Source organism: Triticum urartu, chromosome 5A (assembly GCF_056163025.1).
Source record: "Triticum urartu cultivar PI428250 chromosome 5A, HENAU_Tu73, whole genome shotgun sequence".
NCBI lineage: Eukaryota > Viridiplantae > Streptophyta > Magnoliopsida > Poales > Poaceae > Triticum > Triticum urartu.
Genome location: NC_141877.1, coordinates 86,803,114 through 86,822,472, shown reverse-complemented (window position 1 = coordinate 86,822,472; position 19,359 = coordinate 86,803,114). Strand labels below are relative to the sequence as shown.

Genomic DNA, 19,359 nt, shown 5'->3' with positions numbered 1-19,359 from the left:
ATGTAATTGTCATCCTCTGATTCTCCAACCGTCGTCTGTTCCTTAGGGCTAGCTTGCCCATCCTCCTGCTCGAAGCCTGGCTAGAGGGGATTGTCTTCGTCTTCGGCACTATCCGCAGCGTTATTGCCTCTTGTGCCGGTATCGCTGCTTTTGCTATGGCGGGGCTTAGAGCGGCGCCGATGATGCCGGTGCTTAGATTGCTTCTCGAGGGGATTATCCTCCGTTGCCTTATTGCCATCACTTTCTTTGGGGGTGTCCACCATATATATATATATATATATATATATATATATATATATATATCATATGATGAGGTGGTTGTCCAGCGCCCTATGGGCGGTGGTTCCAGTTCTTCTCTTGCATCGTCGTCCATACCGTCGATGTCTTCGGAGCCGAAATCAAGCATGTCGGTTAAGTCGTCGACAGTGGCTATTAAGTGGGTGGTGGGTGGGGAATGAATTTCTTCGTCGTCCGCTTCCCACTCAAGCCGGACATAGTTCGGCCAAGGGTCTTCTGACAAGGAGAGAGACCTCAATGAATTTAGCACGTCGCCTAAGGGCGAGTGCTGAAAGATATCCATGGAGGTAAACTCCATGATCGGTGCCCAATCAGATTCGATAGGCACGGACGCAAGTGGTTCGGAGCCTGTGGCCGGGGACGAATCCAAGGGTCCGATGACACAGGTATCATAGGAGGTGAAGTCAGTATTCGGCTCTATCGCCGCTGAGTGTGCGGCCTCCATGGCGGGGTCCATCCACCTGTCCTCGGACGGCACGATCTTCTCCTGATTGAGGGCCGGAGTAGCCACAGGTGTGATCTCCCGAACACCGTCCGACAGCAGGGCTAAGTCATGCTCGTCGTGACTTTGAGGCGCACCTGACATGGGCTCGAATCCGTTGAAGATCAAGTCTCCGCGGATGTCGGCAGTATAGTTCAAGCTTCAAACCTGACCTGATGGCCAGGGGCGTAGCTCTCATCTGCTCCAGATGGCCAAGTGAGTTGGCCCGCAGTACGAAGTCGCCAAATACGAAGATCTGTCCGCGGAGAAAAACCTCACCCTGGATCGCGTTCTTGCCGATGATCGATGGAGCCATCAAGCCTTTATCATGACGGCACAGTGGAACTCTCAATGAAAGCACCAATGTCGGTGTCAAAACCGGCGGATCTCGGGTAGGGGGTCCCGAACTGTGCGTCTAAGGCTGATGGTAACAGGAGGCGGGGGACACAATGTTTACCCAGGTTCGGGCCCTCTCAATGGAGGTAATACCCTACTTCCTGCTTGATTGATCTTGACGATATGAGTATTACAAGAGTTGATCTACCACGAGATCATAGAGGCTAAACCCTAGAAGCTGGCCTATGATTATGATCGTTGTTGTCCTATGGACTAAACCCTCCGGTTTATATAGACACCGGAGGGGGCTAGGGTTACACAGAGTCAGTTACAGGGAAGGAGATCTACATATCCTTATTGCCAAGCTTGCCTTCCACGCAAAGGAGAGTCCCACCCGGACACGGGACGAAGTCTTCAACCTTGTATCTTCATAGTCCAACAGTCCGGCCAAAGTATATAGTCCGGTTGTCCGAGGACCCCCTAATCCAGGACTCCCTCACTCGGGCCCTAATGACAAGCATTAAGCATAGAAAAGTCATAGCAACATCAATCTCAGAACATAATGGATACTAGGGATCAAACCCTAACAAAACTAAATCAATTACATGATAAATCTCATCCAACCCATCACCGTCCAGCAAGCCTACGATGGAATTACTCACGCACGGCGGTGAGCGTCATGAAATTGATGATGGGGGAAGGTTGATGATGATGATGGCGATGGATTCCCCTCTCCGGAGCCCCGAACGGACTCCAGATCAGCCCTCCGGAGAGAGATTAGGGCTTGGCGGCGGCTCCGTATCGTAAAACGCGATGAATCCTACTCCCTGCTTTTTCTTCTCCCCGAACATGAATATATAGAGTTGGAGTTGAGGTCGGTGGAGCACCAGGGGGCCCACGAGGCAGGGGGTGCGCCCAGGGGGGTAGGAGCCCCCCCCCCACCCTCGTGGACAGGGTGTGGGCCGCCCTGGCCTTGATTCTTTCGCCAGTATTTTTTATATATTCCAAAAATATTCTCCATTGATTTTTAGGTCATTCTGAGAACTTTTATTTCTGCACAAAAAATAACACCATGGCAATTCTGCTGAAAACAACATCAGTTCGGGTTAGTTCCATTCCAATCATGGAAGTTAGAGTCCAAAACAAGGGCAAAAGTGTTTGGAAAAGTACATACGATGGAGATGTATCAAGCAACAGCGCCAGAAAATAGCCTTGATGACCCACAAGTATAGGGGATTAATTGTAGCTCTTTTCGATAAGTAAGAGTGTCGAACCCAATGATGAGCAGAAGGAAATGACAAGTAATTTTCAGTAAGGTAGTGTCTGCAAGTGCTGAAATTGTAAGTAGCAGAGTAGTTTGATAGCAAGATAATTTGTAACAAGCAAGTAACGATAGTAGTAACAAAAGTGCAGCAAGGTATCCCAATCCTTTTGAGGCAAAGGACAGGCCAAAATAGTCTCTCATGATAAGCAAAGCGTTCTTGAGGGTACACGAGAATTTCATCTAGTCACTTTCATCATGTTGGTTCGATTTGTGTACGCTAGTTTGATAATTTGATATGTGGGTGGACCGGTGCTTAGGTGTTGTTCTTACTTGAACAAACCTCCTACTTATGATTAACCCTCCCACAAGCATCCCCAACTATGAGAAAAGTATTAAGAATAAATTCTAACCATAGCATTAAACTTTTGGATCCAATCGGCCCCTTACGGAATAGCGCATAAACTAGGGTTTAAGTTTTTGTCAATCCTACAACCCAAGATCTAATTGCTACTCCACAATGCATTCCCTTAGGCCCAAATGTGGTGAAGTGTCATGTATTCAACGTTCACATAACACCACTAAGGGAATCACAACATACATACTATCAAAATATCGAACACATATCAAGTTCACATGATTACTTGCAACATGATTTCTCCCGTGAACTCAAGAACAAAAGTAACTACTCACAAATGATAAACATGATCATGATTAGAGGAGTATTAAATAGCATATTAGATCTGAACATATCATCTTCCACCAAATAAACCATATAGTAATCAACTACAAGATGTAATCAACACTACTAGTCACCCACAAGCACCAATCTATAGTTTCAGTAACAAGATTGAACACAAGAGATGAACTAGGGTTTGAGATGAGATGGTGTTGTTGAAGATGTTGATGGAGATTTCCCTCCCCAAGATGGGAGAGTTGTTGGTGATGATGAGGACGATGATTTTCCCCTCCGGGAGGGAAGTCCCCCCGGCTGAATTGCTCCGCCAGAGGGCAAAAGTGCTCCTGCCCAAGTTCCGCCACGAGGCGGCGGCACTTCGTCCCGAAAGTCCTCTCCTTATTTTTTTCTATGTCAAAATGACCTATATACCAGAAGATTGGCACCGAAGGTGGGCCGAGGAGGGCACAACCCAGCAGGGCGTGCCTGGGGGCCCTAGCGTGCCCAGGTGGGTTGTGCCCACATGGTGGGCCCCCTCTAGTGGTTATTTGCTCCAGTAATTATTATATATTCCATAAAAAAATCTCCATGAAGTTTCAGCTCATTTGGAGTTGTGCAGAATAGGTAGCCTGGCGTAGCTTTTTCAGGTCTAGATTTCCAGCTGTCGGAATTCTCCATCTTGGTGTGTACCTTCCAAATTATGAGAGAAAAGGCATTAGAATTACTTCAAAAGCATTATTATAGATAAAACATTATAAATAAAGTAAGAAAACATGATGCAAGATGAACGTATCAGTGGTAAGCACTATGATGATCACCGCCCACAACTCTTTGTGTTCTACGCGTGCATATCATCTACGTAAAGACCTGGCTCTGATACCACTGTTAGGAAACGTAGCATGCAATTTCAAAAAAATCTTACGCTCACGCAAGATCTATCTAGGAGATTCACAGCAACGAGAGGGGGAGTGTGTCCATGTACCCTCGTAGACCGAAAGCAGAAGCATTTGATAACGCGGTTGATTTAGTCGAACTTCTCATTCTGGTCGATCAAGCACCGAACATACGGCACCTCCGAGTTCTGCACACGTTCAGCTCGATCACATCCATCAAACTCTTGATCCAGCAAAGTGTCGAGGGAGAGTTTCGTCAGCACAACGGCATGGTGACGGTGATGGTGAAATGATCCGCGCAGGGCTTCGCCTAAGCACTACGTGAATATGCCCGGAGGCATAAACTGTGGAGGGGGCGCCGCACACGGCTAACAACTGTTGATGTGTGTTCTAGCGGTGCCCCCCTCATATATATAGATTGGAGGGAAGGAGAGGCAGCCAAGGGGGTGCCCCAAGTAGGAGGAATCCTACTTGGGCGCCTCCCAATTCGGCCTCCCCCTTCCATATTCATCTGGAGGGGGAGGAAGGAGGAGGGAGGAGAGAAGGAAGGGGGAGGCCGAATTGCTCCAATTCCTTTATCCCTTCCCCTATTTTCTTCCCCCTTATTTCGGCCTACATGGGGTGCACCAGCCCCCTAGGGGCTGGTCTATCCCCTTCTTGGCCCATGTAGTTGCCGCGATGATGCCCGGAACCCCTTTGGGTGACCCGATATGTACCCGGTACCCCCCGAACACTTTCGGTATCCAAATATCATCATCCAATACATGAATCTTTACCTCTCAACCATTTCGAGACTCCTCGTCATGTCTGTGCTCTCATCCGGGACTCCGAACAACATTCGGTCACCAAATCACATAACTCATATAATACAAAATCATCATCGAACGTTAAGCGTGCGGACCCTATGGGTTCGAGAACTATGTAGACATGACCGAGACACCTCTCTGGTCAATATCCAGCAGCGGAACCTGGATGCTCATATTGGTTCCCACATATTCTACGAAGATCTTTATCGGTCGTACCGTAATGACAACATACTTTATTCCCTTTGTCATCGGTATGTTACTTGCCCGAGATTCGATCGTAGGTATCTTCATACCTAGTTCAATCTCGTTACCGGAAAGTCTCTTTACTCGTTCTGTAATACATCATCCCACAACTAACTCATTAGTCACATTTCTTGCAAGGCTTATTATGATGTGTATTACCGAGAGGGCCCAGAGATACCTCTCCATTAATTGGATTGACAAATCCTAGTCTCGATCTATGCCAACCCAACAAACACCTTCGGAGATACCTGTAGAGCAACTTTATAATCAACCAGTTACTTTGTGACGTCTGATAGCACACAAGGTATTCCTTTGGTATCCGGGAGTTGCATAATCTCATAGTCGAAGGAATATGTATTTCACATGAAGAAAGCAATAGTAATAAAACTGAACGATCAATATGCTAAGCTAACGGATGGGTCTTGTCCATCACATCATTCTCCTAAAGATGCGATCCTGTTTATCAAATGACAACACATGTCTATGGTTAGGAAACTTAACCATCTTTGATTAACGAGCTATTCTAGTAGAGGCTTACTAGGGACACGGTGTTTTTGTCTATGTATCCACACATGTATCAAGTTTCCGGTTAATACAATTCTAGCATGAATAATAAACATTTATCATGATATAAGGAAATATAAAATAACAACTTTATCATTGCCTCTAGGGCATATTTCCTTCATGTCTATGCGACAGCACCTCGCGGACCTCAATGCCCACCTCCTCTCCCATGGACAACCTCTTGGTCGTCAATAGGCCGAGAGCATGCCCGCGATGGCCGGTCAGGGCTAGCGCAGCAACAGTGATGGACTGCACCAGGAGATCACCAAGGTCAATCTCCATCCATTGGAGCCTAGGGGGACCAGGTCGGGGGTAGCATGTGAATCGGCGTTTGCGCCCATGGTGGGACATAGCTTTGTCATTCTCGTCGCTGAGCGCAGGGACATCTTCTACCATGGATCAAGCAACCCGGACATGATGTCGAGTTAGATGCCCCTGTCGCGACTATGTTGTTGGGCTAAGTCTCTCCACATTGAGGTGTGTTGGTAGCACAACATCAACCCATAAGTTCAACATGCGTGAAGTTGATCTTTGTTGTATACAACCATTGTGAGCGCTTCAAAGTGAAGTGAAGGAAGAAAAAAACTAGCCACTCCACTAGCTGGTGGTGGCTGCCATTGTGAGAGTGAGAGAGAGAGAGCACACAACAAGAACATAACCTCTCAGAGAGAGAAATAAGGAGGGAGGTTCAGTCCAGATTTGTTGCATCTCACTAGACAATGTTGAACCTGGGATTGGAGGCTCATACGTGTTTGGATTGACACCAAACTTGATGAGCTCATTCCTTAATTTGCGTACTTCGATCTGGTTAGCTAGTTTGAGTATGTCAGTGGAGCATCTGATTTGAGAGTGATTTTGTTAGTTTGAGTCTTGAGTTCCTGGTATGTGGATTTTTATTTCTAATTTCATCTCTATGCTCTTTGGTGTCGCAGTTCAATGACATCATCAGCACAATTTTTGGCTCTGGTCCAATGGTGGCGCTCATGGTCGTGTCACTTCTGGACAACACGCTGGAGTCCCTGGCCAAGGAGTACGATAGAGGGATCTTATGGTTCACTCCATTTCTATGCCAACGTAAAGGGTACTCGAGCCATTGGAACAAGGAGTTCTAAAACTACCCAATCTGGGTCCATGACTTGGTTCCAAACTGATTTCTCTGATTCTAGAAAAGGGTATTGTTAATTATCCTGTGATATTGTGCAATGCAAATCCCCTTTGTTTCTTGTTAGCATTTTACCCTCTGTGGCCCGTAGTGATTGGTGCGGTCACATATTTCAGCTTAGTTGGATATGGTACAATGAGTCAAGGATGTTAGGAATTCTGCCATTTCTATAGTTGGCCATTTGGGCCAAGGTGTTGGTTACATGTGTAAGGGCATATTTATCCCTAAGGTGTTTTGGTGATTGATGACAACGCGTTTGCGGACTAATCGTGTGCCTTGAGTATCCCAGACATTTCATCGCTAGGAACAAGACGGTTGGGTGCCCCTCGAAGACTATTGATGGCGGCGTCTTTTCTACGTTTCTTTTTGGTGGATTTGAGTCTTGGGAAAGCCATACTATTAAGAGGGGGTCCGTGTCGGAAAGGTTTGGGTGGAATCATCACGTACACGTTTCTTCCTTGTCCCCTCCTTTCCCTTGCACCTTGGAGCTTCCTCCGTTGTTTATCTCGTCCCTTGTTTCCGGCTGTTGTGTTGGCTCGCGGTAGTACTGCTCCCAGGTGAGCGGTAGTACCGTAGGCACCAGCGGTAGTACCATGCTGCGGCGCGGTAGTGCCGCAGGTGCCCATGGTAGTACCGCTCCCTGGAGCTGGACTACCATAGCCCACCAGGATAGTACCGCTTCCCTGTGGTAGTAGGGTCGGATGTAATTTTTTACATCTGCGCCCACCACGGTAGTACCGCTTTCCTTCCGCGGTAGTACCGTGCTCAGCTGTCAGGCGGTAGTACCGCCCCTCTGCAGTAGTACTGTGTCGGGTTTTTGCTTCTTCCGCTTTTCCACGGAAGTAGGCACGGTTGTTTCCTTATCCACACTCTTCCCGGGCTAGGGGGTTCCTGCCTTGCGGTAGTACCGCAAGGGGGAGCGGTAGTACCACGCCCGCGGAAGTACCGCCCTCAGCACTTGTGCCACTGGTCCGCCCTAGCTGTTGCTGGTGCTGTGGTAGTACCGCGGGCCTGCACGGTTGTACCGCATGACCTTGCGGTAGTACCGCTTGGTGGCAAGCGGTAGTACCGCGTGGCCCTGTGGTAGTACCGCTGGCCTGGAGCGGTAGTACCACTGCCCGCGGGCTGGTAGGTGGATAACGGTTGGATCTTTGTTCCACACAATAAAAGGGGTCCCTTCTTCCCTGTTGACCCATCTCTTCCAACCCTAAGCTCCATTGTTGCTCTAAGCTCCATTTTCGCCCGATCTCACTCCCTAGCCAATCAAACTTGTTGATTTGCTCGAGAGTGGTTGAGAAGGCCTCGGTCCACACTTCCACCAAGAGAAATTTGATTCCCCCCACTAATCCCTTGCGGATCTTGTTACTCTTGGGTGTTTGAGCAACCTAGACGGTTGAGGTCACCGTGGAGCCATAGTCCATTGTGGTGAAGCTTTGTGGTGTTGTTGGGAGCCTCCAATTGAGTTGTGGAGATTGCCCCAACCTTGTTTGTAAAGGTTCGGTCACTGCCTCCAAGGGAACCAATAGTGGAATCACGGCATCTCGCATTGTGTGAGGGCTTGAGGAGAATACGGTGGCCCTAGTGGCTTCTTGGGGAGCATTGTGCCTCCACACCGCTCCAACGGAGACGTACTTCCCCTCAAAGGGAAGGAACTTTGGTAACACATCCTCGTCTCTACCGTCTCCACTCTTGGTTATCTCGTGCCTTTACTCGTGCAAGCTTATTTGTGTTATATCTCTAGCTTGCTTGTGTTCCTATCCTTGTTGCATCATATAGGTTGCTCACCTAGTTGCATATCTAGACAACCTACTTTGATGGAAAGTTTAAATTGTTAAAGAAAAGCTAAAAATTGTTAGTTGCCTATTCACCCCCCCCCCTCTAGTCAACCATATCGATCCTTTCAATTGGTATCAGAGCCTCGTCTCTTTATTAAGGACTTTACCGTCCGAAGAGTATGGTTGATACCATAGACGGTGTGGAGGAACACTCCGGTGTGAATCCGACCTCGTCTACGGGCGATGGGGGAACCTCGGTCTCTCATGAGGAGTTCAATGTGGCCTTGGAGACATTGAAAACCTCCATGACGACCGAGGTTCAAAGCATGTTTACTAAATTCCTTGAGGGGCTTAAACTATCCACCGCACCGTTGAAAGTGGGTGATCCCACCGACAAGGTGACGGATGCTATCTCCGACAAGGGGGAAGCTAGTAGTGAAAAGGCTCCTTCTTCTAGTGGTAAAAATGGCACTGGCATCTTTGCTCATGTGGAACCACTACTTGTTTATGGTGGACCAGTTCCTTCCAGTCATTTGACTCATGCCGATCCTCCCCCTAAGATTGTGAAAAATGAGGACTTTGATTCTTGGGTTTACCGCTTTAAACGTCATTTAAATAATGTGAACACTAATCTTTGGAGAATCATTGAAGAAGGTTTCCATCCGCATGATCCAAGCAACTTCACTCCTCGAGAAGCCGCGGATAACCAATTCAATGAGAATGCTCTATTCATCATTCAAGATGCAATTCCACCTGAAGATCTACCTCATCTTCGGCCCTTCGCCTTGGCCAAAGACGCATGGCTTTGTGTTGTCTCGCTCTACCGGGGAAGCGCAAGCATTCAACGCTCCAACTATGAAGTGGTGCAAGATAAGGCCGATGAGTTTGCAATGAAATAAGATGAAGAACCTCGTGAGCTTTATCGGAGAGTAACCAAACTCGCGGTCTCACTCCGAGATCACGGGAGCAAGGACATGGATGACAATTGGATCAAGCGCAAATTCCTCAAGGCAATGATGCCCTAACACAAGGCCATGTCCTCCGTCATTCGTTAGAGGCTGGACTTCCACACTTTGACCTCAAGCGAAGTGTTGGATGAGTTTGTGGCCATGAACATTTTGGACAAGACCGCCGACAATGAGGTGCTTCGTTCTCAAAGGGAAAAGAAGCCCAACCTTGCATTGAACGCCAAGCTCTGCGTTGAAGAAGAAGAAGAGGAAGAAGAGGAGAGCAACCCCGAAGATACAAAGTATGCATATCATGAACACATGGCACTCGCTTCAAGGCAATTTTGGAGCAAGAAAAACTCAAGGCCAAACTTTAACAAGAATAACTCAAGTGGCACGAAGAGCAAGCAACGTGTAAGGACTTGCTACAATTGTCGCAACGTGAGTCATTTTGTTGCGGAGTGCCCGTATGAGAAGAGGGAAGACAATGGTGGCAAGCTCATCCGAAAGGACAAGGCCACCACTACAAAAAAAACACACATCCGTGACATTTTGGGCCGAACGGAAAAAAAATTCTACACATGACACTTCTATGACGATAATTGTGACAAAATCCAGTATCATCATAGATGTGGTGGGCTCCTACTTCTATGACAAAAAATCATGACAAAAAATGGGCTTTTCGTCCTGGGCGGGCCGGAGACGCAGCTGCATGACATTCTTTGGGTTGTCCATGACGGAAAAAACCGTGGTAGAAGCGAGGGGGAGGAAAATTTCGGGGAGTTCCCGGTCACGGTGGGAGGTCGGGGGCCGAGCGATGTGCGTTTCTCTCATACACGTACGCGCATGTGTGCGAGGCGTTGGCTCTAACTGAACCCGAGCGAGGCGTTGGGATCTAACTGAACCCGAGCGATTGCACTGCAGGCTACGCGTTACTGAACCCGAGCGATCGATCGATGGCTGTTAACTGAACCCGATCAAGCGATTCCTTCGCTACTGCTGCTAACTGAAGCCGATCGATGCTGCCTCTGGATGAACAGTGAGTGTTGCGGTGGGGGTTTGGATGAACAGTGAGCGGTGGCGTTGCCTCTGGATGAACAGCACCCCGTGGTGTGGTGGAGGGCTGGATGAATAGTAGACGGTGGAGGGTGCCCGTGGAGGGGTGGATGAACAGGATCCCGTGGTGTGGAGGGCTGGATGCACAGTAGATGGTGGAGGGGTGGTTGAACAGGACCCCGTGGTGTGGAGGGCTGGATAAACAGTAGACGGTGGAGGGGTGGTTGAACAGTAGCCGGTGGAGTAGCGCGCGGTGGAGGCTGGATGAACAGGAGCCCATGGATGAACAGTCGCAGGTGGAGGCTGGAGGAGGTCGACGGTGGATGAACAGTAGCTCGTGGAGGCTGGAGGGGGTCGACGGTGGATGAACAGTAGCTCGTGGAGGCTGGAGGGGGTCGGCGGTGGAGATGAACAGTATCCCGTGGAGTCCCATTTTGCGGTACGCCACACCCCTCCCGATGAACATGACCCCCGTTTCGACCGTAGCGCTCCAACACAAGTCCGTTTCCTCCGTTTTGCGGTACGCCACACCCCTCCCGATCAACAGGACCCCCGTTTTGACCGTAGGAGGTCCGTTTCCTCCGTTTTTGCGGTACGCCAGACCCCTCCTGATCAACAGGATCCCGTTTCGAACGTGGTCGGTCGAACACAAGGTCATTTCCTCCGTTCTGTGGTACGCCAGGCCTCGTTTCCATCGCCTGTTCCATCCAAGCCCTCCCGATGAACACGACGCATTCCGTTGCCTCCCCATGAACATGACGCATTCCGTTGCCTCCCCATGAACACGACGACGACGCTGTTTCTCCGTTCCGACCCAGCCATGTACACGAGCCTTGGCTGTACGTATGCGTGAGTAGGCGTTCGAGACCCCGCCCGTATGTACACATCCGTGGCCGTATTTTCTTTCTTGCACCCTGGCCGCTGTACGTACGTGTAAATGCTACGTGCGCGCCTCTACTACGACACGTGCGCGCCTCTACATCGACCAGTATGTATGTACACGTTCGCGACCAGAATGACAACGCTACATACGCTTCGACCAGGTGGGTCCCGACTGTCAGGCACTTCCTTGCGTGCAAAGATGTAGCTGGTGGGTCCCAGCAGTCAGGGGGAAACTTTTTTTCACGAAATACGGTGGACCGTCCGGTGGGTCCCACTGTCAGGTGGAGGAATCATTATTTTGCACGTAATAAGGAGGCATTTCCTTGCATGCGGCCGTCCACTTTAGATGCATGTCGGTCATTGACCACGTTGACCAGGCCACGCCGAGAGCACCAGGGAGCTGGACGACAGCGAGGCCTAGGAAGGGAATGACACGGAGGCAGGGAAGACTCGGCAGTTGTTTCCCACGCGGAGGGGAGTACGACTGTATGAGGGTTTACTAGTTCGTCTGCCATCGCCGGAGAATAACAGCAGGTGTGGGTGAGTAGAGGGATGGCTAGGCCAGCGATGGGAGTACGGTGGGGCGGTGAGGCCTGCGCGGCAGCAGAGCCGGCCGCGGGGGGGAGGGAGCAGGCAGTCCCGCCGGCGCCTGTTTAAGCGGCTGGAGCAGGAAGAGCAGAGATTGCAGAAGCACGACGGGCGTTGGATGGCCATCCAACAGTCACTGCTTGTGCGTCAACCTTTTTTTAGGAAAGCCTCAAATCTGTGGAAAACAGCATCCAGCCCATTTGCTAATTCTTCAGGTTTTTTTTGGAGCCCATATTCTTCTTGTTAGCATTATAGCCCATATTGTGGACACGGTTAAAAAATTATACGAAATTTTGCATATTTCGGTGCGGTCCGAACTGTTTTTAATCCCAAAATTTTGACTCACATTCATACTGATTTTAAAAATAAATGTATATCTATATAAAATCCAACAAATTCTCCACGCATAAAAATTAATGTAATTTAAAATCTCGAAATGAAAAAAAATATTTGAAAGTAATTGCCGGTTTGATGTGTTTTAAAAATGTACAGCCCATTTCTCCTTACTGATGGGCCATTTTCTCGGCCAGCCGAATGAAAGCTCTCCTCGTCTTGGAAGATTTGCAGCCCAACAAGCCTGACAAAGCGACTTACTTGGCAAATGACAAAAAAACTAGGATGTGGCCGTGGACCCAGCTGTCAGTCCATTTGTTTTTTTAGTCCATTTGGTGGGCTAGGTGAAACAATGATGTAGCATCTATGCAGCCCATTTAAATCCCATTTGCATTTTTCTCGAAAGCCGCGGACTTGCTGGGCTGGGTGAAAATATCATGTTGGGCTAGACGGAGAAATGTTATAAAAACATAAACACATGATTGCACGTCAGTAAAATCTTTGCAAGCTTATGTACGCAATCACTAGGAGTTAACTTGCCAAGTTATATATAAACAATTATTATTATTATTTTGTAAGAACTTTCAACTTATGAAATAAAATATCATTTTAATTTGATGAGTTAATAGTACGTGGGGTATTATTATTTGTTAGGCTAGACGTGGGACAGTTGAGTTGGTTCTAGGGGAAAGTACTGGGAGAAAACTCAGTTTACATCGAAAAAGAAAGTGGGAGAAAATTCAGAGACCTGCTGGGTCCACCTGAGGAGGGGAATATGTTGGGAGGAAGGAGATTCAAAGCACGGCAGCCGAGTGAACTAGTTTTTTTTACGGACAAGTGAACTAGTTTACATACATAAGCAAATTGCCACTAAAAAAGCAATCAGGTTAATGGGTTCTTAAAAGAAATATTTCAGACAAAACAGATAATTAATTATGACACATAGGCTAATGCATGAAACACTCACATGCTAAAGGTGCTTATAAATAGATAAAGTTCAACATCTAGACCTTCCTGGCACGCTTGATCATGACGCTGCGGGTGTCCGTGTACTCGTCGGTTACGGGAAGCAGACACGCCCTCATGTCCAAGATCTGCATGTACATGTCGTAGCATGCGTATGCGCCCTTGGCCGTGTAGGTTATGTAGGATAGATTCAGAGGTACCTCCCATGTGTTTAGGTCGTCTTCTTTCATGTTGGCGTATCAGGGGTCGATGACGGTCTCAGCGAGGTCAACCACGGAGTCCTTCTCCTACCCGTTGCTGATGATCTTGTATTGCTTCTGGATGTGGACAAGCTTGTTGCACCAGATGGCCGAATCGTCGCGTTCTTCCTTCTCTCCACCGTAGCGAAGGTGCAGTCGGCGCTGCCGATGAAACGGGCGAATGCTCTAGAACCTGGTGCAGCCATAGGACTGAGGCGAGGCAGAGCTTCACCGAGTCCGCATCGTTGGTGTACATCACATTCAACTTGGTGCAGCCATAGGACTGAACGACGAACTCAAAGGGGAACTCCTTGCTGAAGTCCATATCTAGCAGGCTCACCCCTCGGATCGCCATTGGAGTCTCTTCGAGTGAACGAGTGTGTAGGCGGCGGCAGCAGTTCGTTTTTCAGCTCTTGGGGAACTAGATTCAACAATAAGTTGAGTGTGTATAGGCGGCAACAGTTACTACCCCTCCCTCGTCTGCTGCATGCCCGGCAGAAGATGCACCCTCGGCCACACGTTGGTTCACGAGCGGGTCTGTATTGGTACTGTAATAACAGGAGTTAGTGGTCACTTTACTTAAATTTAATTAGCTTTAATAGAAATTTGTACTTAAAACAAGCAATGCATTCGCTCATTCTATCAGTGCCACAGGATCAACATGCACAAGAATTAGAATTATTATTCTCAGGACGCACACGATCATCACATTTGTCGCACTTTCACAAAATATAATACTACCGAGTTTGAACTGTTTGTTATGGTTGTTGTCCTCTGCATCATCATGCTGTGTTTCCCAGCTTGCAAGATTCAGAACCAACAAATAAGATTCAAATAATAAGTACAACAAAGATGCCTACACATCTCATTGATTCCCAGCTTGCAAGATTCAGAACCAACAAATAAGATCCAAATAATAAGTACAACAAAGATGCCTACACATCTCACTGATTCCCAGCTTGCAAGATTCAGAACCAACCCATTAGAGCCTTTTGATAAAGTGAATATCGGGATTAAATCCATCTTGGCTAGCCATGTCATACAATCAAAGAACTTGGCAAATGCTCTTGACCGTCACAACATCTGTAGTTGAGTATTCCTGTTTGCACAGCATGTTTACACAGCACAAACAAGGAGACAGGAGAGCATGATTTCACTTTAATAGCGGCCTCCTTGAACTCAACCTCCAGCTCTACTTGGATGAGGTCTGCTTGGAGTTCCATGATTCAATTCATGCGCCTTTTTCTGCAGTTCACCTGAAATGAAGAAAATATTGCATCATTTAGCTAGCAAGAAGTACTTGCTCTTATGAGCTGGCAGGTTCTTCTTTAGTAGTTGCACTAAAATTGAGGAACATTAAGGTTGGCTGTCCGACTCATGTAAGGTGCAACTATAATTTTCTTATCCTTTTGTGCAGTTCCACTAAAATAAAGTGCCATTGTGGTGACAGTGACGGCTCCATCTTGCAAAGGCTAATAAAATGTTGCACCAGATTACCAGCAGAACTTGACGGAGATTTTGGAAACTCCAATCACCATTTTGTGCAGTTCCACCAAAATTGAGAGATGTTGCCCATGTGACATTTTAGTTGAACTACACAAGACACTCATTCCAAAAAAAAGTGTTTTGTGCAGTTCACCAAAAGGTCACAATAGCAACAAGGTGAAATGGATATCCCTATCTGCACAAAAAGATAGAAAGTAAACAGTTGTTGGTCAATAAGAATATATGAAACATATACAAAATGAAAAGAAGCATCTTAATTATGTTCATGGAAATCACGCAAGGATAGTAGAAATTTTAAAACGTCAGCAATGCTTCATGTTACCAGAAGCATTATGATCAACAATGAGATTCCTCAAATATGGGATTACTTTAATGGTGGCATTGCTTGTTTACAAGATACAGTAAATCAACAGCAGCTAAAGAGTTGGTTTAAGGGCATGGGACCGTGGGGACACCAGGACACTCAGCAGCGTAAAGGAGCAACTTACTTATCATACTGGGGAAAACAGCAGGAGTGCCATTTGTAACACAGTTTTATTGCATCTTATCACTGGAGGCATTAGATTAACAATAACACTGGTTAGACATGTCCCTAAGGTAACAGTGTGATCGCTTCATTTTACATGCGCCCTTACATTAACAACAGCAAAAGGTTAGTATAAGGACATGCGACAGTAGACGCATCAGCACAATGTACCTACAAGGAGGCATAAAGTGGTGATGCCGAGTTTGTTCATGCTATGTGAGGGCAGCAAACCTAATCCTGGAGACTTTGTACTATGTGAGGGCAGCAAATCTAATCCTGGAGACCTTTTACTATGTGAGGGAAGCAAATCTAATCCTGGAGACCTTTTACTATGTGAGGGTAGCAAATCTAATCCTGGAGACCTTTTACTATGTGAGGGCAGCAAATCTAATCCTGAGACTTTTTACTATGTGAGGGCAGCAAATCTAATCCTGAGACCTTTTACTATGTGAGGGCAGCAAATCTAATCTTGGAGACCTTTTACTATGTGATGGCAGCAAATCTAATCCTGGACGTACTCTATTGACTTGTCCACCAGCCGCCACTTTCTATCCTTTTTTCAACCAATAATAGATCTGTTCCTTATCCAGTTTGTACTTCGTTTTCCCATTATTTCCCTTTTCAACCAAGAGACCGGTTGGGTATCCGGTCTCTACTACTTTCACCATATTATTTCCTCTTTGAATCAAGTCCTAGATTCATGCTACAACTTCCCCCCCCCCTTTCTTCGTTGTTTGAACAAAGCCCTAGATTCGAATGCATGAAGTAGCTTTACCTCTAATAATACTAAAAATTTAGGTGGCTTTGGAAGAGCTGATGGGAGTAGAAAAAGATGCACATGCAGACACGTGGGGAGCTGGGGCAGTAGAGCAAGGCCTCTTTCGAAGAACTTATACCTGAGGGTCACCGGGATGTCGGCGGCGGCAGGTCGGATCTGCGGACAATACGACAGGGAGGAAGAAGGGTCGGAGGACCTCCCGAGCCGGCGCTGTGTCGAAGAGAACGGCACGGGCAGAGGATCGGGCCCCTCCGGCAGCTGTGGGTTTCCTCCCTCGGTGGCGATGGCCGTTTGAACGATGCCTGCGGGCACCAGCACCGTCAGGAAACGCTGCGTGGTACGGGGCCGCAGGCCGGCGCCTTGGATGATTTAGCACAGCCGACGGCCGCTCGCGTCCATCGCCTCCATAGGTGCTTGTGGCTTCTGGTCACTTGGTCTTGGATTGGAGTGAGCAGTGTTGCGCAGAGACTTGGGAGTAGATGGATTCGAGTGGTGGGGCTATACTAGCAAGTAGTTGTATGTACTAGTACAATAGTGGGCTCACATAGCAATTTTGTCTCATGCAAGAGCCTGGCTATATGCATGCTCCAATGTTCGCAACTGCAACGTTCGGTTTGCGCTTGGCTCTTCGCCTCTTCGAGAAGAAGAACAATGATGTTACTACTACTACTTCTACAGTGTCGAATCCACTGCTACATGTCCGTCCACCGCGAGCGGGATGGATAGCTTGTTGTAGAAGTACTACTAAGCAAAAGCATGTCCTTGTTTGCGAGCAACTGCACGCATGGGTGAGGGAGAAGGCGTGTAGTAAAATCAAGCTTCTCCTTGTTGTACGAGTTAACGCGACACATCATAGCACTGGCCCCACATGCTTGCCTCTAAACTTGGCTGAAAGACCCGCAGTGTACAATATATTTTCTACAAACTCTAACATTTACCCACCACAAATTAAAATATATGTGGCCGTATGCATCGTTCTGATGCAGAGGCCGGGGAGTCCCCCCTTTTCAAAAAAACAAATTAAAATATATATTCCTGTCTTAACCAGATGAGCATGCAAACTACAATCACCAGGGTGTCAGGTAGGTCCAGAAGACTATTGTTTTTTAAACTTCGAGACGGCCACATAGCATGGAGCCGACCCCAACGATTTTAAGCTTACAGGCATGGTACATGCTATCCTAGACTACTCTACACATGAAACTGCCACACGAGCGTTCGGGCTGCGCTTGGCTCTTCGCCTCTTCGGGAAGTCGAACAATGATGGAGTACTACTGCACTAGAGGAGTACTACAGTACGCTTCTGGCCATCTGACATCGATTGAACTGCTGCATGTCCACCGCGTGCGGGAGGGAGAGCGTGTAGCGAAAGCTTCTCCTAGTCTTGCCTGCCACCACGCTCATGGGCGAGGGAGGGACGCTCCTGCCTTTGCGTGTATGATAGGTGGGCCCGACAGGTGTGTGGCCAACCTGTCATACAGCCAAAGGCAGGTGCAGTTAAGTCCGCGAGGGAGAGAATAATCAAACTTCTCATTGATGTACGAGTTGACGCAACACATCAAAGCACTGCACTCGATATATTTCAATAATGCATTAATTACAACGCATGCATGCATGACGTGACTCTCCTTTTGATACTTGCATGTGTTGATTTAATGCACCTTGAAGTAGTATAAAATATGTGACGGTAAAGCTTTGTAATACCCCGGCCCAAGTCGAGAGATGGTTGTGCACGAGGAGGGCGAGATCATGCAGACCGAACAGGACCCGACGATGGAGCTCTCTAAGGTGGTGTTTGGTTCTCTAGTCCTAGGACTTTTTCTAGTCCCAACTAAAAAGTTCCTAGTCCCTAAAAAGTCCCTCCCTATTTGTTTCCAGAGACTAAAAAGTCCCTAGTCCCTTCCTAGAGGTTATTAAATGACCATGTTGCCCCTAGTATATAGAAAATAACAATCAAACAACACCATGGGGTGGCGGGCCAATGGGTGCATGAAGGGAAATTGTTGGAAAAGTCCCAAAAAGTCCCAAAAAGACTCTCCTTGAGAGTCTTCTTCATTTAATCCCAAATGCATCAGAGCGAGGGCGTCCCCACTACCGCACTATGTGGCCAAGCTGTGGGCGAACGGCCCGCCGGGGGAGCCCAAAGGCACGACCAACACCATCAAGGTGGAAATGGAGGTGACAAGCAGCAAGGATCCCGGCGACGTCGACGTGCAGGAGCTGACCTTCTTGACAGTTCCGCCCAAGCCGCTTGCCGGGGCTAAGCTTGTGTCCCTCCACATTCAGATTGACAAGCTCACGTCCTAAATGTTTCTACATTGCCTTCTGTTTATATTAGTAATATGCTAATATAGGGATTACCTTGGTCTACTTTAGCTTAAGAAATGGTGGGTTTTGGTGGCGATGCAGCAATTACTTTGACATCAGATCAGTAATTTCCAACAGTCGAACGGATATTTTGTGTCTGTTGGATATAAAGTTCCTTTGGGTAAGAAGTACTACTTGTCATCAAAATGGATAAAAGGAGATGTATGTAGACGGATCAGTATGACAATATGCATGCATGTGAGAATGCATGGAAGAAGTCCCGACAATTGAGCATGTGTTTTTGTCTTTAAGAGATAGTGGTGTGGGCTGGAGCATGCATCTATGGCGAGCAGAGGGAGTGAGGCGCAACGATTGTGCAAAAGAGACCAACCTATAAATGCATATGTATGGAGAGACATATATAGTGTGGGCGATAGGAAGCAAGACTCCGTGCGAGAAAGAAATGTTGACGGAGAAACTACAGATAGATACAGAGATGGAGATGCTAGCTAGAGGGACATCCGCTAGTTTGGGTGTTGGAGATGACCGTCGGGTGGTTCAAAGGGTGAAGTTATATGTGTGTGTGAGAGAGGGCACTTGACTGCATGTAGAGAGAAACATATGTAGTGTGTGTGATAGGAATCAAGAGTGAGGGCGAGAAAGAAGGTTGATAGAGAAACAGATAAATAGGAAGATAAAGATGCTAGCTAGTGTGCGTTAGAGATAGGAGTCGAGTG

General features: G+C 47.6%; 1 protein-coding gene across 1 annotated transcript in view; it reads left to right on the top strand.

The window, feature by feature from the left end:
- The window catches only part of LOC147970417 (E3 ubiquitin-protein ligase SINA-like 10), a 73,303-nt gene extending 54,681 nt beyond the window's left edge, over positions 1 to 18,622 (top strand). The window contains exon 3 of the mRNA XM_087523426.1: positions 18,391 to 18,622. Coding sequence (XP_087379552.1) covers positions 18,391 to 18,622 — 232 coding nt within the window. The remainder of the gene's footprint in view (positions 1 to 18,390) is intronic.
- Positions 18,623 to 19,359: the final 737 nt, after the last annotated feature.